At 32.7% G+C, this 20,937-nt stretch overlaps 4 protein-coding genes across 4 annotated transcripts; all 4 read left to right on the forward strand.

Moving 5' to 3' along the window:
- Positions 1-240: 240 nt before the first annotated feature.
- SYP32 (syntaxin of plants 32) lies at positions 241-3,782 on the forward strand. The gene is made up of 5 exons (XM_012223285.3): positions 241-887; positions 2,135-2,385; positions 2,492-2,667; positions 2,895-3,095; positions 3,447-3,782. The coding sequence occupies exons 1-5, from the start codon at positions 638-640 to the stop codon at positions 3,604-3,606; spliced, it is 1,038 nt and encodes a 345-aa protein (XP_012078675.1). The 5' UTR covers positions 241-637; the 3' UTR covers positions 3,607-3,782.
- Positions 3,783-5,382: 1,600 nt separating this feature from the next.
- On the forward strand, positions 5,383-9,144 carry LOC105639282 (serine/arginine repetitive matrix protein, putative (DUF936)). The gene is made up of 4 exons (XM_012223287.4): positions 5,383-6,617; positions 7,366-7,587; positions 7,853-7,944; positions 8,237-9,144. The coding sequence occupies exons 1-4, from the start codon at positions 5,502-5,504 to the stop codon at positions 8,922-8,924; spliced, it is 2,118 nt and encodes a 705-aa protein (XP_012078677.1). The 5' UTR covers positions 5,383-5,501; the 3' UTR covers positions 8,925-9,144.
- A 1,665-nt stretch (positions 9,145-10,809) lies between these two features.
- Positions 10,810-14,725, forward strand: LOC105639283 (uncharacterized). Its single transcript, XM_012223288.4, has 3 exons — positions 10,810-11,610; positions 13,308-13,566; positions 14,068-14,725. The coding sequence occupies exons 1-3, from the start codon at positions 11,296-11,298 to the stop codon at positions 14,448-14,450; spliced, it is 957 nt and encodes a 318-aa protein (XP_012078678.1). The 5' UTR covers positions 10,810-11,295; the 3' UTR covers positions 14,451-14,725.
- Positions 14,726-16,291: 1,566 nt separating this feature from the next.
- On the forward strand, positions 16,292-17,890 carry LOC105639460 (HXXXD-type acyl-transferase family protein). Its single transcript, XM_012223541.4, is given in 2 exon segments — positions 16,292-17,754; positions 17,756-17,890. Coding segments are annotated over 2 exon segments (1,452 nt in total). The 5' UTR covers positions 16,292-16,347; the 3' UTR covers positions 17,801-17,890.
- Positions 17,891-20,937: the final 3,047 nt, after the last annotated feature.

Genomic DNA, 20,937 nt, shown 5'->3' on the forward strand with positions numbered 1-20,937 from the left:
AACTAAATCTGTTTTTATTGTTCCATGAATCATTGTAATAGATTTTATTTATTTTGTCTCATTGCAAGTGGTACATTCACCTATAAACACAAATTATAAGAAAGTAAAATTTATTTCAATAAATCAATTGATTTTATTTTAATGACTTAATTTATTTTAATTTAATTTAATTATTTAATTCACGAGTACATATAAACTATTAAGCTTTAAACTAGCTAGCCACGGTAAACCCTGCGCTACTACATCAAAATCAGCCAAAACGGTGCGTTTTGGATACAGAACAGCAAACAAATCTTAACCCGAAGGAGAACAGATCAGAAACGAAATATTTATCAGGTAGATCTAGATCTGCTTGTTCTCTTTTCATCTGCCTCTCTCTGCAATTCCACCTCCAGAGTCTGCAATTCTTCTCACCTCTGTCTTGTTCAATTCCCAATCACGATGCTGTCTCGTTTTACATTAAAACGGCAGCGTTTCATCTCTTAATTTAGGGTTTCCAGATCTCTCCCGTGTCATCTTTCTTCCTCCTCTTTCCCTCTTATTTACCTACACATAATTCTGTATAGGAATTGAAAATTTTCTGTTAAAGTTTTGTCATCTTAATCGATTCGTTTTTTTCCAAAAATAATCTTTTGATATGTCGGTGGTGCCGGGGAAATCATCATATCGGGATCGGACGCAAGAGTTTTTGAGTGTAGCGGAGAGGCTAAAGAAGTCATTCTCGTCGGCGAACAATGCAGCGGCGGCATCGAGCAGTAGTAGCAGCAATGCCAAGCTTGACGGTTCGCGATCTGCGGTGGCTATTCAATCGGAGTTCAACAAACGAGCGTCGAAAATAGGATTTGGAATCCATCAGACATCGCAGAAGCTATCAAAACTGGCGAAATGTGAGTTGCTTTGGTATTCGCTGCTTCATGTATTTATGCTTATATTTTGGATTGAGCATAATTAAGTATTATTAAGGGAATTCAGTTGGGGTTTTCAAGCTTAATGATGCAATGTTGATGAAATTTACTGGTGAGTGCGGCAAAAACAATGTGTCTGCATTTGGTTTGAAAGGAGAAGAGTGTACAGGAGTTAGGTGGTTCTCTTTGCTTTTTTAGGTTTCTGAAGTAGCTAGTACCAGAGAATTATCCATTGAGTGATCGGTTATTTTATCAACCCCCATGATGCTTAAGCAGGCCCATACAGCAAGTTGGTTGTGTGCTGCTTTGAGTGATATCCACATGAGGGAGTTTATACCTTTTTTGGCTTATTAAGGTGAAAATTAATAAAGAAAGGCAACAGTAATTCAGAATGATAGCTAGAAAATGCATGATCATTAATTTTTGTTTTACATTAAATTGCATTGTGGATCAAAGGCCTAGATAATATTCTAAATTAAATAATTTGAGCTTGATATATTCGAAATATTCTATCTGAAAGTTTGAAAGTTACATCAGCTGATTGAAACAATGTCAAATGTCAACAAAACTTGGGTACCTGAACAAATTGTATGCAGACAGAGCAACTGATAAGTTGATTTGCTCAGGTTTTTGAGAGCTACGAACCCAGACGTTGCTATTTTTCTTTGGTTTAGGATACTAATCGCATTACACACTAATTCTATGGTATGACTCCAGTCTCATTGTTTTCTGGGGTAAGATTGTTCAGTATACATTTATTTTGTTTGGAGTGACTTTGATAATACTTTTTCAACTTTTCATCATTTTTGTGCTTTTAATTTTTCTTATGAAAAATTTAGGAAAATCATTTACTGGAATCTCCTGGAATGATGTAGCTGCTATTGTTAAAGCTACATCTCTTAATGGTAGAATGATATCTCATTGTTTCTCATATATTTTATAGCAGTCATCTTGCATGGAGGCCTTAAGTTTGTATTATGAGCATAAGCAATTACGGTCTCTAACATTTAGGTCTGAAGAATGTTCGATCACTCAATTGCTTTGTGGATATATATTTTGGCTAAATCTAAATTATCAAATATAAGAATTGAATGTTAAAGGTGGATGATGAAAATTGTTGATAATTTATCTAATTGGATACATTATTTGTTATGTATTCTAAAGTAGCCTTTAAATGACTAGCATCATAAATTTATTTATCTTTTTCTTTTCTTTTTTTTGTAAATTAGTGGCAAAGAGAACATCCGTGTTCGATGATCCAACTACGGAGATCCAAGAGCTTACTGCTGTTATAAAGCAAGATATTACTGCACTTAATGCAGCTGTAGTAGATCTCCAACTCCTTTGCAATTCCCAGAATGAAAGTGGAAACATCTCAAGTGACACTTCAACTCACTCAACCACTGTTGTTGATAACCTGAAGAACCGCTTGATGAGTGCCACAAAGGAGTTTAAAGAAGTCCTCACAATGCGGACGGAGGTATTGAAGGAGTTTCTGCTCAATACAGCAAATATCTGAAAATTCAGACACTAGATAGTCGTTAATGTGCTGTATTTTAAGTTTGGAGTTTTCTGTATATTTGCAGAATTTAAAGGTTCATGAGAACAGAAGGCAATTGTTTTCTTCAACTGCTCCAAAAGATTCTACAAATCCTTTTGTCCGACAGCGTCCACTGGCATCCAGATCTGCTGCTAATGTATCATCAGCTCCTCCACCTCCATGGGCCAATGGTTCTGCATCCTCATCTCAGTTATTTCCCAGGTAACAATGACAGTATACTTTCTTGGCAAGTATAAGAATTTCTGGTTGGAAGCTCTTTGTTATTCTATCTTGGAACCTCAGTTCCTTGTTACATTTATGAATTTCTCTCTGATTTTAAATGTGAAGATTAAGATGAAAATAGTGTGTGTGAAATGGTTTTCTCCCTGGATGGATAGTTAAATTGGTTCCAATTTTCCACTGAAATATGTCTCCCTTTTCCTTTTCAGCAAGCAGGAAGATGTTGAGTCACAACCACTTTTGCAGCAGCAGAATCGTCAGCAACAACAGCAGATGGTTCCACTACAAGATAGTTACATGCAGAGTAGAGCTGAGGCTCTGCACAATGTGGAGTCAACAATTCATGAGTTAGGCAACATCTTTACACAACTAGCGACCATGGTTTCACAGCAAGGAGAGCTTGCAATCAGGTGTGTCTTTTATTATGGATTCCATCATCAAAACAAGCATGATCTTGTGACTGAGTAATGAATAAATGTTTATAAGTCTATATGTGGTCTCCTCTTAATGGCAGCACTACTTTTTATGCTACTCAGCAGCATTGAGATGCTGCTGCCTTTCACTGAAAGAATCTACCACGTTAGCTGATACATGTTAGAACTGTGATTTGCTTTTAAAAATGACTGGGCTTTTACTGAGTTTTTATGATGAAAGACAAAATACCTGGAGATTTATCTCCATTTACTAGACCAAGCAACATAATCGATTATTAGATTGAGCAACGGTCTAGAACTAACTAACTTCCCTGCTGTGACTTGCAGGATTGATGAGAATATGGAAGATGCACTAGCAAACGTAGAAGGGGCACAGGGTCAACTGGTTAGGTATCTTAACAGTATTTCATCGAACCGATGGCTGATGATCAAGATATTCTTTGTATTGATTGTATTCCTCATGATTTTCTTGTTTTTTGTGGCATAATATATACAAGAAAAAAAAAGGAAAATAAAGGACCAGATCAATTTTACCTTTTATCCATATTTCAATAGCTTGTGCTTTTTCTTTATTCTTCCCGTAAAATTGAGAATGTAAAGAGTTTCTTGTACTTATATGATGAAAGATAGGTCAAAGGGACCTGAACAATTTTTGGCGTAAAACTGTTACTCATTTATTGAAGGAATTCTCCCTTGCGTCTATACCTGCAAAAAGGATTGACCATTTTGTAACAAGACTTGCATCAGAGTAACCGGTTCCAAGATTTTATATGCTGTTTCATTACCCTTTCATGTGACCTCAATGTTACCATTTCAAAAGTAGATGTTTGATAACTAGTAAGTGATGCTATTTTCCTTTGTTGATATTCATTACGAGAGTTTTGATGCAATTTCATGGCGGTAGTTGCTCCTTTATCTAGTCCTTGATACAGTTACGAAGACTTGTATGTCTCTATAAAATTGTAGATTTATGGAATTCTTTTATAAATTCACACTTGAAATTTGTAACTTTAGTTGTGGCATTTTGCATTTTGAACTTGATGGATGATTCATTGTGCATTTAAATTTAAATTTATAATATAAAGTTACATATTTTTTTCTGTAGTTTTTTAAAGTTTAAATTTTTTATTTTTATTTGTAAAATACCGATTTGATATGTAATTAGATTAAATTGAATAATATCTTTTAATTGATTTAATTTTGCAAGTTGAAGTGTTCATTAAAATAATTTTATAAATTGAATATATAATTTTATAAGTTTTTTATGAATCAAAGTAAGAGTTAATAATGTCATAAAGTTAAAATAATAAAGTTTACGGTCGTTTGTTTTCATAAAATAATTTATAGGAAAATATTTTTCACAATTTTCCGTTGTTTGAAGCGTTTAAGAAAATAAGTCAATAGAAAATTAAGTTATTTTTTAAGGAAAACAACTTCTCATCTTCAAGAAAGTACAATATTTTTCAGATATTGGCAAATATAAATCTATATTTTTTAGTTTATTAATTATTATAGTTACTGTTACCAGTTACTATTTATCAACGGCGGTTTTCATAATTTATATTTTTTTTTACGTTCTTTTCATATTTAATAATAAAAAATTATAAAATTATAAAATTATTATTATTATTATTAATATTTTTCATGGTCTGATGATATAAAACTTTAATATTTTAAACTAATTTTTAATATTATAACCAAATAATGGAAAATAAGGCATTTATTTTTTAAGAAAAATATTTTTCATGAAAATATTTTTTAGCAAGTTATTTTACGAAAATAAACGGAGTCTAACTGAATTTATGTATTCTAATTGAATGTATGTATTCAATGATTATTTTTTTAGAAAAAATTCCCTGCATAGGGTGCGTATACTCCATCAATATTATTTAATAGCGAATAGTTAATGCAAATTATTTTTTAATTGAAAAAAGAAATCACCGATACAAATATATCTTTTTATTAGTAAAAAAAAAAGGAAGAAGGGACAAATAAGTAATTCTGAAACTTTTATTTTGACATTATAACAGTCAAAGCGGATATTAGTTTCTGTACTTATAATATTTAAAAAAAGGGCTCACTGGGCTATGTTGTGCAAGGATTAGTTTAATTTTATCGACGGTCACAGTAATTTTTCCTACTACTAAAATAACACAACGGCCGGGTAACGCCTGTCTAATAAAAAGGCATATTATATACGATGTGCCCTGTACCCCACCAGAATTCAAACTAAAATATTAGCGGGCTTTTGAATTTGAATCCGTAACGGATAACACATTTGCTTGGGTTTCTCTTACATTTCTTTCCTCTTTCACGCCCGGCTAATTCACAACGAAACACCAAAATAGCTTCACAACTCCAAACACAGAAAGAGAGAGAAAAATGGCTTCTCTAACTCCAGGAATCCTCCTAAAACTCCTTCAGTCCATGAACTCCAACACCAGAGTCACCGGGGACCACCGCCATGCTCTTCTCCAAGTAATTGGAATTGTTCCTGCCCTTGCCGGCTCAGATCTTTGGCCTAACCACGGATTCTACGTCCAGCTCTCCGATTCTCTCAACTCTACCTATGTTTCCCTCTCCGAACGCGATACCGATCTCATTCTCTCCAATCGCCTCCAGCTCGGTCAATTTGTGTATATAGAACGCTTTGAATTCGATTCTCCGGTCCCTAGGCTTTGTGGAGTCCGTCCTATTGCCGGCCGTCATCCCTTTGTAGGGACACCGGAACCACTAATTGCTCGCATTTCGGCTTCAAAGAAAGAATTTGTGATTCAACCAGTGGACGATTCAGAATACTCCGTTGATCCAATTGCGGTGTACTTAGCGAACCAGAAATGCGAGGACTTGTCTAGAAATGAGAATAAGGAAGTGAAGAGTGATAATAGAATTGAAAAAGGTATTAAAACGACGAGGCAACCTCTTGCTCCTCGGGATGATGGAAATGTTGGCAATTTAGATGAACCTAAACGATCAAATAAAGTACCGCAGAGGTTTTCTTCGCCTGCTGGATCAAAGAGATCATTGTCTACAGGGAAGAAACAAGTGGCTGTGACAGAAAGGGATCCTTCTCCTGCAGTAAAAGGAAAGAGATCGGCTTCACCGGTCCCTTCGAAATGTGTGGTTCCAAGCTTGGCAGCTGCTAAGGAGGAAAACAGGAAGGTAGCAAGGGAACCAGCAATTATAGTTCCATCAAGGTATAGGCAACCATCGCCGAGTAGAAAGCAGGCTTCTCCAAGTACAAGAAGAGCTTCTCTGTCTCCTGGACGGAGGCTGTCTGGAGTGAAAGTGTCGCCTGTTGTGGCAGATTCTGCTGGAAAGAAGAAGATGGCAACGATTGCTGCTGGGATTTCAAAAGTTTCAGAAGCTCTTGTTGGGTCTGCAAAGAGTAGTAGGAAGAGCTGGGATGAGACTCCGCCTGCGATGGGTTCAGGAGAGCAGAGAGAGAAGATTGATGTGAGGAAAAAACCAGATCTGCAAGCAATTTTACGGACGCAGGTAAAGTATCTTCTTTCTGAACAGCTAGTGTAGAAGAAAGAATTTTGAAGTTATTATATTTACCTTTTGGAGTTCTAGTTTTTTGTTCGTTTGATTGCTTGCCTGTTTTTACAGTGTTGTTTCTAAAATTTTGGTTCCTGTGGTTGTTTCAATCTGGCTGCACAGGCTTTGTTGAGAATCAAGCAAAAGTTACTGATGAACTATTGATATCCTGACTTCATGATATATATACATATGCATGTCTTGCAGTTGTACATCTTATTAATGGCTAAACAGATAGCCTATAAGCGTTCTTTCTTCTTTCTTCCGTAGAATGCCATCCATTGCTTATGTCTAAACTGATGTTTTTCTATCCCTAATTCAGTGGTAGCTTCTTTAGGTTTGGTAATCTGCAAATTTGACACATAGAAGTCCCAACCTGCGTCACTCCTTTTAATAACCTAATTAATTAAGCCAATTAATTTGGGTTGATTTGAGCACTGAGCTAAGCTTTAGCAAAGATACACTCAAATAGCTCCTATTATCTGTCTAAAACATACAGTCTTGATTCTGTATTCGGTAAGTGGAAATGGACACGTGACAATTTTCTCGTTAAGTAATTCGTCTTTGGTCCATTCATTTCCTCTAACTGCTTCCATCTTCATTTTATTTGATATTTTCACTTCGTTTCCCATTTTGCTTATAAAGTTTGGGTTTTATGATTTCTAATGTTTTACTTTGAAATCTGATCTTTCACTTGCTGTTCCAGGCTGCCTTGTCAAGGCGTCTAAGTGATGCAAACAGTCGACTACCCGGTCATGATGATGATTCTTCAAGCAATGAGTCAATAAAGTGTAGTTCACCAGAAGTTTGTCTGGACAAAAAGAAGCCAACTTGTGCAGCTTTGGGATTCACTGTACATGAGAAGAAATGGACTGATGGCAGTATTCCATTGGATAATGTGTCTGCAAACCTCGCAAAGCTTGGAAAGGTGAGAATGGATTTATGTTTGGATTAATAATTTCCAGTACTGTCTAAGAAAATTTTATATCAGCCTCAACTTGTAGTTACGATATATTCATGAAATCACCTAGATTGTTGTATAATTGGCAAAAATTGTTGAGAATTAAGCACAACATATCTAAAGAAAATGGGAAATAGATTATTGCATAATTGGGCGCAAGTCGCAACATACCTAAAAAAAGTTACTTGTTGTAGAAAATGGGAGAAGATTTTCACATGCTCACTAAATGCAGGAGGCGATGCAAAGGAGCGCTCTTGCTTCTACAGCTGCTGCTGAAGCTTTAGAGGAGGCCATTGCTACCGAGTCTATTGTAAGGAGTTTAAGGTACAGTAGTGGGAATTTCTCTACAGCTCTCTATAACACATTGATTCTCCTCCAACTCCTCTAGTTTTGGTTTTCCTCTGTTTCTCGCACTCTCTTCCCACCCTCTCCACAAAAACCCCAAGCCTCCACCCCATAAAACAAAAAATTAAAAACAAAAAAACGAGGAAGGATCTCCTTATGATAATATTTAACACGAAAAACAACTAATTTATGCATTAATAAGGATTCCTGCAGCTGTAGGAGCTGATGATAAATCTGATCATAATTCGTTTTTCCTCTCTTTCAATTGCAGTATATTTTCGGAACTTTCTTCTGTATCAAAGGCTGGCAATCCTTTACCAACCATAGATCGATTTTTCTCAATTTATGATGACACTGTGAAATATACTGTGATTGCTGAATCAGTTGCTGCTAGTCACTCTTCAGATTCTGCAACCATCCCAACTGAGCAATCAAAATCTGCTTCTCTATGGGTTGAAGCTGCTTTAGCTACAGATCTTGAGATTGTTTCTCTACTGAACCGTGAGAATAATAATAAAAATAATCCTCCAACCACTCTGCCAAAAAGTCTATCCAAGCGACAACCGCTAAAGGCTAGTTCACCTGCAGTTCCAGAATCTATTGTTGGAGTTTGGACAAGAGGCAATGGAATGAAGGGAACAGTAGAACTTGCAATGAAGTTGCAGTCCGAGATGCAAGTTTGGTTTGTAAAGTTTGTTGAGGAGTCTCTTGATGCAGGTTTTCGAGCATTGGGGAGGTGTACTTCGGATGGAGGTAAACAGTTACCTCTAAACTCCGGCTCTGTTGCAGCTATCTTATCTCAACTGAAGAGAGTAAATGATTGGTTGGACCGTGTGGTATCAAATGGAGATGGACCTTTAGCAGAGAAGATTGAGAAGCTTAAGAGGAAGATTTATGGATTTGTCATTCAGCATGTTGGAACAACCTACGATAACTCCTCTCAGGTTGTTTCATCTTAACGTGAGATACCTTCTTTTTCTCCAATTTTATTTTGTTTTTTCTGAGATACTCCAGTTAGAGAATTTCTGCCTTGTTTAAAATTTAGTTAAACAAGATATGCTTTCATAAGTCATATACCAGTTTGTTTGCATGATTATTCACTTATTGTGATGTTAGAAAGTAATTATTTGTAGATTCTTTATGAAGATTATAGTTCGAAGTTTCCTTTTTGTTTTCTTACTGTTTCTTTCAATCTCTGATCTTTGAGAAAATATAATCTATTTGTTTTCTTTTAAGGCAATTGCTGTGTTAGTGGAGCTGGGGTCTTTGAATACACTATTTTTAACTCCTTTCTTTATTTTTTAGAAAGATGAATCTATATATATTTACACAAAAAGACATATGATGTCTATTGTTTCATTTGTGTGAGTTACCAATTCATGGTTAGAGCTGGAAATAATTTTTGATTTCTCTAGGACAAGCTAAGAGGATGTAAAGGTTTAGTTTTTTTATTGTCATTAGGACCGTAACATATAATACAAAAATTTTACGGTTTTTGAAAATTTAAAATAGAAAAATGAAAAATGGAGAAAGAATGGAAATCAGTTCTTATTCAGTTTATGAAGAATTTGTAATTTAAAGTACACACACACACACACACATATATATATATATATATATACATTTGGAAGTGAAAATAAATTTTTTAATTTAAATTTTTTATACCAAAAAATGACATAATTTAGAATATGTCAGGTATAGAATCCTAAATAAGTTAAGTTTATGAATGCCGTGCTCTGTAAATAGATTAACATTATAAAATGTAAATCATCCAACATAAATCAATGTTCAATACAATTTAGCTTATTTTGCTTAATTTTTGTCCCTAAAATCCGAATTTACTTAATTTATGTTTTCTAATTTAATTACATGTATACAGCGGGAAAGCATAAAAAAATAATAATAAAAAGAACATTTATTAAAAAAAATTACTCTCTCTATTTCAAAATATAATAATAAAAAGAATATTTATTAAAAAAAATTACTCTCTCTATTTCAAAATATAAATCATTTAAGGTTTTCATATAAGGATTGAAAAAGCAATTTTTCTTAGATTATAACAAAGTCAAAGTTTAAATTATTGTTTATCTCAAAATCAATAGTTGTTTATGAAGTATTTATTATATTTAGTGTAAACAATAACAATATTAGAAAAATATCATTCATTACTTCTTGAATCTACAAAACAACTTATATTTTGGAACAGAATAACAAACCAAAAACGATTTATATTTTAGGATAGATGGAGTAATTATTTAGTCTTTTAGTTAATATTACTATCACATCTTTATTATTTAATAAAACTAATAATTAATACAAGAAGTTTAGTTATATTAAACTATTTTAATCATTACATTTAGAAGTTGTTATTTTTATAAGTAAATACGTTATACTATATAATTATTTGAGCATACACATTTAATATATAGTTAATATTTAATTTTTTTTGTTTATTATTGAATTATTATTTAATTCTAATAATATTTTTTGGATAAAAAACTAAAACGGTTTAAAGGTTAAACTTTATAGGCGAATCACTGAATCACCGATGAGTATATTAAATTGACTATATTATCTTTGATTCCATACTAATTTTCTAACAAAATTATTAAATTAAAATATTAATTATTAATTATTATAAAAGCTAAACATGAAAAAAAATATTATTTTTTAAAATTCCAAATATGGAACAAATATTTTAAAATAAATTATTCCCTATAACTTGACATGTATTATGTAAGGAGGCTACAATGTACCTTGCTAAGATAAAAACCCAAAAGATGACCCTATTTTATCCACGTCAACATATATCAAATAAAAATTTAAAACCCTAGTGCTTTCATATCCACGTTTAAGGCTCTGGCCTTTTTTGCTCAAAAAAAATAAAAAGAAAGAGCGACGAAAAACAGGGATACAGAGTGTGGGTTTCATTCTTTCTCTCTTCACCTCCCACATTCAAAGGACCTTTCTCCCTCACCTCCATTATTTCGCCTTCTTCACCTTATCTGATAACGGACCTCGTTTTTTGGGTTATTCATAAAGTTCTATCTTTTCCATTAATCATTGGTTTCTATTGCTCTGTCTCCTCTGATCGCTAGAACCCATCAATCCATCGTTGTTTTTCCAGTGTAAACCAGTTTCTAACTCTAATTTCGTTTTCAATCTTACCCATTTTCCAATTTTGACTCGTTTTGCATTCAAAACTTGAAACTGTTGATTTAATTAGCAAAAAATCATTGCTAGTCGGTTTTTAAATAACCTGAGATAAGAAAGAGAGAGACAACTCCTGCTTGGTTACAGGATTAAGGACGTTTTGAACAAAGATTGGAAATGGTGGGAGGAGGAAACAGGAAAGATGACTCTGTGGTGCTTAATAGTACCAATGTATTTGCTGCGCTTGGTACATTGAGGAAGAAGAAGAAATCATCTACTTCTGAGAAAGAGAAAATGGGTTCATTGATAACCAAATCGAAAAAGGACAAGGAAGCAGAAAAGGACGTTTTTTGGGCTCCATCCCCACTCAACGTGAAATCATGGGCCGATGTTGATGATGAAGATGATGATGATTACTATGCCACCACAGCTCCACCGGTTTCTGTTTTGGGTGTTGCTACAGATTCCAAGCAGGAAAAGGAGGTTATGGAGGTAAGGCTCTTTTTCGGATTTCATTTTATTTAACTCGTATCACTTTTATTTATTTTTTTCAATCCTCTAATTGGTTAATGCTTTTTGATTTTGGTACTGGATTCGGTATGCTGTGAGAAAGTAAAGTGTTTGGTTGTCTTTGTGTTGAATATGAATATCTCTTTGTTGGAGAATCTCTTTATTTTTTTTGTCTCCTTTTTGGGAAAAAGAAAAAAGGTGGAGGGGAAACTAAGAGATTATAATGTTTTTATATGTAGATACTGTGAGGAAGAAAACTATGTGTAATGGGTAAGTCAGGTTGGCTATTTATTACTATTTGAGAAAGTAAGCAAGATTCGTTCAATCTTACACTGAAAATTGCTTTTGAATTTGTGCAATGCACATGTTTGGATTAATGGTGTGTTTTCTCCTTATGAAACAGCAAGTATCATAAACTATAAAAATAATGTGTGTGATACATCGACTGGATGAATCCGAGATGTTGATTTGGAGATTTGGAATGTGCGAAGCAATTCATGTTGAAACAGATGGATAAGGAGGATGTCTTTGTTTCATCCAGAACTTTCCCTTTACTGCTTCATGATTGGAAATTGCACCTTTGCCAGTTGGGGTGATGGGATGCCCTCATCATAGCTGATTCTTTAGAACTTTGACTTTTGTTCTGTTGCAAAATGATACTTGGTCGTTGGAGTGTATTTGAAGTAATTGCCTGTTATTAACTTATTAGGACATATTCATCAGCCTGTTAATAGCCTTAAGCATCTCAGGAAATTGCATTGTTTTCTATCACAGTTGCCAAGCACACATCTCCAATGTAACTCAGAGGGTTATGAACCACCAAGGAAAAGATATGCAGTTTGCAGAAAGTAGACCTAATCTGTAATTATACTGTTAGTAAGTTGATTGATGGTGTCAATTGTTTTTCTGGTGAACCTCAGGGAGCTTTCTAGTTGGCCTAGTTGTCAATTATGGTTACTACATCAAAACACTTTTGTCAAAATAGATGACATCTTGTTTTTATTTCTCAAGAATGAGAGAAATAAAGTAAAAGTAAAAAAGCAAATCAATTTGTCATCTGATAACTAAAAATGTACTGGCCTTGACAAGAGGTAGTAGTTAATGTGTCCCTTTAGATACTGCAAAGAAGGTTGTTTCAGTAAACTTAGCTCTGCTGGACCCAGATTGTACTTCATTGTGATAACACTGAGTAAATCGTTGGCAGAAAGAATGGGATGAAACAGTAAAAATGAGGTTCAGACTTTTTCTGTATCAGTTGATGAGATTACATAGTCATTGAAACTACTTTATTTAATATGTACATTGAAGAAAAGTCTGTTAACTGCAAACTGAGGATTGATCTGTAGTAGTAAAAACCTCTGCAGTTACTCTACTGGAATTAAGACGTGCAGTGATTGGAATGTTGATGATAACCATTGATGATTAAAAAATTGACCTTGCTTTTGGTGTAATGGGATGGTATTTTGCATATGCATTTGAGCTTTTCTTTTAATAATTTTCCTTTCCTCCTTTTGTCTTGTTATGGCATTTATGATTTTCTTTATATTTTGTTTCTCATCGAAGTTCTACTGCAAGTTGCACTGGAAATAAAAGAAGCTAGATATACTATATATTTATTTTTAGGACTGTCTTTCTTTCGTGAAATTTTTTTTTCTGAGTTATACTATACTTGATTCCAGGAAAGTCAAAGTGAGGAAGGTCTTGATGAAATTGATGATGATGATGTCGAGGAAGAACATGAAAATGAACATGAGCCTGAGGCACCTATTGTAGAGCCACTAATTAAGAAGCATCTTGATGGCCCTTCAGCACCTAAAGATCCAGAAAGGCAGCTTTCAAAGAAGGAACTAAAGAAAAAGGGGCTTGAAGAACTTGATGCAGTTCTTGCCGAGTTAGGATATGCCACACAGGAAACCAGCAGTCAAGATAATTCCAATGGTAACTTAAGTCTATTTTTACATTCATATCTGTTGGTTCTTTTTCATTCTAACTGTGGCTATTTAGATTGACTTCTTTTGCAATGTGATGCCAAATGAAATCATCTTTAATAATTTTACTGAAATTTAAATATGTTTGTGTTGGAGAGGTCCAGAAGTATCCAAGCATCTTGTTTGTTGTTTGCATCTGATCTTCATGTGGTTATAGGAGCTTCCTTTAGAGATTCAATTAATGTCTTTCCCTTAAAATCCTTTCATAGTTGTAGTTGCACTATGTTTTAAAGAATTATTATCTGGGTTTTTTTTTTTTGGTCATATTTAAGCATGTAGGAGGCATTGAAGAGAAATAGTATTTTACAATTTGAAGTTTGGTCTCCATTCTCCACATCATTCCTCGAAATAACACTTGCTGCTGATTGTGTTCAGACCGAAAACTTAATTGTTTATGATGATCATGCTCATATATTTTTCAAATATGAAGTAATTTCAATCTTACATGCAGGTGTCGTGCAAGGGAAGAAAGTAGAGAATAATGGAGAAGTGGAAAAGAAGGAAAATGGCCCTGGTGAGAATAAAAGTTCAAAAAAGAAGAAAAAGAAGGAAAAAACATCAAAGGACGCAAAGGAATTGGAGGACCAACCTTGTCGTGCAGATGTAGGGAATGGGACACATGAAACTGCTGAGACAGAGAAGGTAGAAGATGTACCTGCTGTTGATGTGAAGGAGCGTTTGAAGAAGGTGGCATCTTCAAAGAAGAAAAAATCAGGTAAAGAGATGGATGCTGCTTCACGAGCTGCTGCTAGTGAGGCTGCTGCAAGGAATGCAAAGCTTGCTGCTGCAAAGAAAAAAGAGAAGAATCACTACAATCAGCAGCCGGTGCGGTAAGCCGGCAACAATTTTGTTATCCCCAACCCACACAATGCATCCTCAAATATGTACTTGTTAATTTTGTTAATGCAAAATAAGATATCAGGTTCTGATCTTTTGAAAATGAGATTCAACAGGGTTCTTGGTTTTACTTTAGGGGTTCTTAGATTTTGTAGTTTTTCTTCTTGTTGGGTAGTTTTATCAATACAAAACTTCTGAGAGAGCTAACTTTTTTTTGTAGCGATACATTGCTGTCACCTTTCTTGGTATTCTTTTCCCCATTTTTTAAGTCATATTCTGTGAGCCGAGTTACATGACATTCTAATCATGGTAGGATTTAGAATTAAGAGGCATTCTCCATTCATTGTGATTTGTGTATAACTATGTGCAAGCCAGAATTGTCAATCTGCAATTCCTTTTCCTTGGATTTTCAAGCGGGGATGGCAATTTCAAACTGCTCCATTTAGAAATGGGTGGAAGCAGGTTTCCATTTATGTATTTTATTAAATATTAAATGTTGTATTTTTTTTTAATAATTTGGCAACGTAATTTAGTTTTAAAAAATAGTGTGATCATTTATTTAGGCCAAAAACATAAATATATTTATCCTTGTAATAGCACCTTATTTTTCACTCTGGTCACTTTCAAGTGAAATGCCCAGGAATGGACCGTATGTATACGCGTATTAATGACGCGTAGAAAAGTCCCGACACTAATTGAAATTTTCTTATATACAGAGGAAAAATATGGGAAAAATACAGTAACAAGAGAATTTTTTTTTTTATTATTTTATTTTTCTTTTCAAAACTTTCCTTTCTTCTCTTATTTTTCCTTTTTATTTTATTTTCTCTCTAACCGATGCATAGCGTTGAGACTCGAGAGAGTATATATTGTTGTTTCAAGGAGAATAACTTTGATTCTAGTATATAGAGTCTAGAGTTTTAATTATAGTTAAATTTAGACATTAAATTTATAATTATTATATAAAATTTATAGATAGATGAATGTGTTATTTGGGCCCGTTTGTTTGTATAAAATAATTTATTTGCTGTTGTTTGGTTGTAATATTAAAAATTAGTTAAAAATATTAAAATTTTTATCTTATAAAATCATAAAAAATATTAATAATAGAAATTTTATAATTTAAAAATTTTATTGTTAAATATGAAAAGAATGCAAAAAATATATATAAATTATGAAAGCCGGTGGTGATGGTCTGTGGTAAATGATGATCGGTAGTAATTACTATGACGATTAATAAATTAAAAATATGAATTTACAAGGTTTCTCAATATCCGAAAAATATTTTACTTTCTTGAAAATGAAAAGTTGTTTTTTTAAAAAAATAACTTAATTTTTTTTTCTTTTGACCGGGAAAATATTTTCCATTAACTTATTTTCCTTAGCGATTCAACCAACGGAAAATTATGAAAAATATTTTTTTACAAATTATTTTATAAAATAAACCGAGCCTGTATTATATAATTTTTACGGGTTGATCTAAGTGGAAACAACAAGGCTAGCAACAGGTCTGAGCTTGCTGGAGAGCTTCCCTTTATGTTAAAGAAAAGTACTATTCCATTGAAAGGCCTTCTTGGATTTGGTTGGATCACTTTTGTATTTAATGGTTGTTGGTACTCAGGATTTGTCAAGACTTCTCAAGTTTCAACAACTTTTGGTTCATGCTTTCTATATAGATACTATTTTATTTTTGAAAGAAGAGAAATTAAAACTGAACTTTAAATGGATTGCAGAGCCGTGCCAAGAAAGAAATCTTAGTATGATAGACCCAATTAAAAATGGTGTTTGTGCAGAGCATGAACAATGTCACCATCAACTGCTCTAGACCAACAAAACTTGAAAAGCTTCTTTCTCGGTTATCTTTACATGTCTTCGAAAATTCTCTCTTCTACAAATGCAGTTTCCTGGTATGATTTCCTTCACAACTCTAATGGCTCCCTTGGTTCAAGAACTCCATTTCCGCCACCTAATCATTCCCGTTACCATTTGTCGTTTAGTTCCGGTACTGCCTGCCGGACCTATACCAGTCACCTCAGGCGACAGTCTTTACCTCTCAAACCTTGATGATATGATTGGAGCTCGTGTTTTAACCCCAACAATATATTTCTTTAGAGCAGATTACTTGAATTCTGCTAAAAAACCTGTCATGGAAACGTTATCTGATGCTTTGGCCTGTGTTTTAGTTCCTTATTATCCTTTATCTGGCAGGATTAGAGAAACCAAGAATGGGAAATTACAAGTGTTTTTTGGACAAGAACAAGGCGTACTTATGATTGAGGCATACTCAGATATGGCTTTAGCTGAATTAGGAGACCTTACTGTACCGAACCCAGAATGGTCACCATTGATTTACAAGTTCCCAAATGAAGAACCCTACAAAATTCTTGACTTGCCCTTGCTTATAGCTCAGGTAACTCTCTTTCGTTGTGGTGGGTTTAGTCTAGGCTTAAGACTTTGCCATTGCATTTGCGATGGCATCGGTGCTATGCAGTTTCTTGGTGCTTGGGCAGCCACAGCAAGGTTAGGCACTTTGGTGACAAGTCCTGAACCTTGTTGGGATAGGGAGTTTCTCCGGCCTCGAAACCCACCGATGGTGAAACATCCACATATAGAGTTTATGAGAGTTGATGATGGCTCGAGTTTAACAACATCGTTATGGCAAGAAAAGCTTGTGCAGAAATGTTACAGAATTACCAGAGAGTTTCAAACTCAACTAAAAACTATAGCACAAACAGATAGCAAGTTTTTCTGCACTACTTTTGATGCTATAGCAGCACATATATGGAGGTCATGGGTGAAAGCACTAGATGTAAAACCATTAGAATATAAGCTTAGGCTAACATTTTCTGTTAATGCTCGCCAAAAGCTTAGAAACCCACCATTAAAAGATGGTTTTTATGGCAATGTGATATGTTTAGCATGTGCAGTGAGCTCTGTGTATGAGCTTATTAATGGAAATCTTGCTGATACTACCCGTTTGGTCCAAGAAGCTCGGATTGGTGTCTCAGAAGAATACCTCAAGTCAACAATAGATTATATGGAAGTAGACAGGCCAAAAAGGCTCGAATTCGCAGGGAAATTGACAATAACACAATGGACAAGAATCTCAATTTACGAGTCTGCAGATTTTGGATGGGGAAGGCCAATTTATGCAGGTCCTATAGACCTCACCCCAACACCACAAGTTTGTGTACTCCTACCAGAAGGGGGGACTGACTCAACAGGAAGAATGGTGGTTTGCATTTGCTTGCCTCAGTCTGCTACGGCTAGATTTACCCAATACTTTTATTCTGCGGATTCAAACCTCATATGAATGTGTTAATAGGAAAAAACCTGTTATAGTTTAGTGCCAAGTTGATGGTACAGCACTAGAATTGCTGTATATTTGATTTGATTTCAAATTTTTCTTTAATAATAAGTGATAAACCAGTATAAAATTTCAGTTCCCTAGACTAGAATTTAGAATTTCTTTTTTTAACTGTCTCGTGTCATCCCATCTTAGCCGAGGGTGATTTACAATTTCTTTATTAATCTACAACTCTATAATTCATTTGGATTCTCCAGTTATAAACTTTAGGTTATTTAATATCTATTTTTAATAGAAAAAACTTATATAGACTAGATCCATGACTCGACTCGTACACCAAACTAATAAAATTAAAAATTTTTATTAAAATAATAATATTTCTAATAATACACTTAAAAAAAATAAAATCTAAATACTCTTTATAAAATCTTTAATTTCATTTGGTCCGTTCATAATTCGGATATGGACCGGATCCATTCAAGTTTTTTCCATCTTTAGTTGCCTACTTAGCTTGGGATGGGACCCAATTTTGACAAGGTTGGGTCATTGTCCTTATCGGTTACAGACTTTGCTTTTTAACAAAGTGACTGTGTAGAGTCCCTTTCTTTTAATAAAAATTGATGCAAAATTCTGTGTTGTGCAAATTATTAATGAAGCTTAATAACAAATTTAATACCCAGCAATAAAATGATGTGTCTTAAGCTATAAACATCATTTGAAATTTAATCATTAATAACACCTTGTTTTTTATATTCTAATAAAGACAAATTAAAATTTAAAACTTTATCTATATGTTTTTAATTTTATTAAGGAGATCATATTATTTATGTAGACTCGACTTCAAGAAGAGGACCTACAGATTATAAAATAGAGTAATATTATCATTAGATAAAATGTTACCCTCGAATTTACCGTATAAAAAGTTATGAGAAATTTAAGAAAATTTAAAAAACATTAGATAACTTAAAATTTAAAAACTAATGGAATTTTAGTCTAAAATATTATTTATTTGAAAAATAGGGAAACAAAAAAAGAAAAATAAAATATATAAAAATCTAATTATTCGTCAACTAAAATTTGATTTAATTGCACAATGAAACATAACTTAGTCGCTAGTGTATGTACGACGTTACAATAAATCCATATTAAAATCTTAGTTCCCCTTAATTAAAAAAAAAATGAATTAATAACTTCACAATCCTAAAAATAATTTTAATATCACTAGATGAAATTTATTGATCACTTTATGCTAGAAAATTATCTAATTATCCAATTTACATTAATCTTCACTTTTATTAGTATGTGATTGATTTGGTGTGTAGATCCGTAATTCATTGAATGAATGTAAGTCTTTCTCTCAAATTAAAATTTATAAATTAACTAAATTAATGAAAATGAGGATATTCATTATCATTCATTGGAAAAAAAAATTATGAACAAAACAATAATAATAATTTTTTAAAAATTGATATATGGCTGATTTAATACACCAATTATAGATAAGTACTATCCATCAATTGAATAGTTAATTTTTATGATTGACCTAATTTCACTCATAACTACTGAATGTATGATAATGTTTGTTAAAGTTTTATTTTACAGTAAAAAATAATTTGATCCCAAATACTATTTTTTCTTATCCAATAAGAACCGTTTATATTAAATTATTTTCTCCTCAAAAAATAAAGGAAAATATAAATTGGTCATAAAATTATAATTTTATTAATATTTTGATTATTTTGCCTAAGATAATTTCTTTTAAATGAAAAAGACAAAATTAACCTTATATAAAAAATGATTTAAGGTAGAAACATATAGTTTGATCCGTAACATACGAGGGACTCTAGTATTGTGATGTTTGTTAAATTTTATTTTACAATAAGAAAATACTTTATTTTCATTATTTTCTCTTAATTAATAAATTGTGGCCATAACGGTGACCGTATTAAATTATTTTTATCCTTAAACAAATAAGGAAAAAAAAATAAATTGATTGGCAAATTATGATTTGTTTTATTTTTTAAAATAGTTTCGTTTGACTAAAAAATACGAAAATGATCTTATATAAAAAAAAGTTTAAGATAACAAAATATAAATTGGTCCATAAAATATAGTCAAATTAACATATAAGTCCCTCTATTTTTGAAAACTAATTATAAAGTATTTAACTAATAATCTTGTTAACATTTGTTCTAGAGATAGAAGTGTAAATTGTATTTTAGGGTATCCACCCGCTTCGATTTGTTTAATGAGATACGAGTAATTATAAATGGATTTGGGACCAATATAAATAATGAAATTACTACTTATAATAATACAAGTAAGTTATAGGTATAAGTTTGGGTACCTGCTACTTGTTACTCGTCATAATAAACGAGTTTAGTCATGGGTACTCACATGTATCTCTACCAATTATTAATAAAATATATTTTTAAAATAAGTTTGAATTTGAATAATTTAAAGTTTGCGAACACTTTACCTATTTAAAAGTAAAGTTCTAAATGCATATGATTACAGATAGCAGGGATGACAATTTTATTCGATCCGGTGAGTACTCGATTCGATTTTAGCAGGTTTAGATAGTCAATAAATAGGTTTGGGACGGGTTAGGGTAGCATCTTTACTATCCCTTTTGAGTTCAAATCGGGTTTGGGTTCAAGACTCCGGTACCTCCTACCTGTTGCTCATTTAATAAATATTTAAAATAATTATTTTTAAAAAAAATTATATATATATAATTATACTTAATTTATATTATATTAAGTCAAAATAAATAATTTTATAATTTTACTTGCTTTTTATTTTTAAAAAATAAAAAATATTTGTAATGCTAAACGAGTATTTAAATAAATTTGAATTTTAAATGAGTAATTATAATCGCACTTGGGATGAGTTCAGATAATAAAAATAAATTTTTAAATAAATTTAAAATAGATTCGATTACTTAATTTATAATTGAGTTCGGATGTGGATATTAAAATGATCCTGAGTTATTCTCGTCCTTGCGGATAGCTCAAGATTTGTTGTATATTTGCGCTGCTTCAATCTCTAATATTTTTTTTATACTTTGGACAAAAAGATTAAAGTGTTAAGAAAAATATAATTCCGTAACCCAGTCAGTAGTTTTTTTGTTTTTTTAATTTGATTTATGATTTAGAGGCTAATTTGTACTTTCTC

This window comes from Jatropha curcas, chromosome 8 (genome assembly GCF_041381405.1).
Source record: "Jatropha curcas cultivar XTBG-Jc1 chromosome 8, XTBG_Jcur_1.0, whole genome shotgun sequence".
NCBI lineage: Eukaryota > Viridiplantae > Streptophyta > Magnoliopsida > Malpighiales > Euphorbiaceae > Jatropha > Jatropha curcas.

Excerpts from the sequence above, each read along its gene's own strand:
- LOC105639282 (XM_012223287.4), top strand. The coding sequence starts at position 5,502 with ATGGCTTCTCTAACTCCAGGAATCCTCCTAAAACTCCTTCAGTCCATG. Across the intron at positions 6,618-7,365 it reads AAGCAATTTTACGGACGCAG|GCTGCCTTGTCAAGGCGTCT; the intron begins GTAAAGTATCTT and ends TTGCTGTTCCAG. Across the intron at positions 7,945-8,236 it reads TCTATTGTAAGGAGTTTAAG|TATATTTTCGGAACTTTCTT; the intron begins GTACAGTAGTGG and ends TTTCAATTGCAG.
- SYP32 (XM_012223285.3), top strand. The coding sequence starts at position 638 with ATGTCGGTGGTGCCGGGGAAATCATCATATCGGGATCGGACGCAAGAG. Across the intron at positions 888-2,134 it reads GCTATCAAAACTGGCGAAAT|TGGCAAAGAGAACATCCGTG; the intron begins GTGAGTTGCTTT and ends TTTGTAAATTAG. Across the intron at positions 2,386-2,491 it reads TCCTCACAATGCGGACGGAG|AATTTAAAGGTTCATGAGAA; the intron begins GTATTGAAGGAG and ends GTATATTTGCAG.
- LOC105639283 (XM_012223288.4), top strand. The coding sequence starts at position 11,296 with ATGGTGGGAGGAGGAAACAGGAAAGATGACTCTGTGGTGCTTAATAGT. Across the intron at positions 11,611-13,307 it reads AGGAAAAGGAGGTTATGGAG|GAAAGTCAAAGTGAGGAAGG; the intron begins GTAAGGCTCTTT and ends ACTTGATTCCAG. Across the intron at positions 13,567-14,067 it reads CAGTCAAGATAATTCCAATG|GTGTCGTGCAAGGGAAGAAA; the intron begins GTAACTTAAGTC and ends TCTTACATGCAG.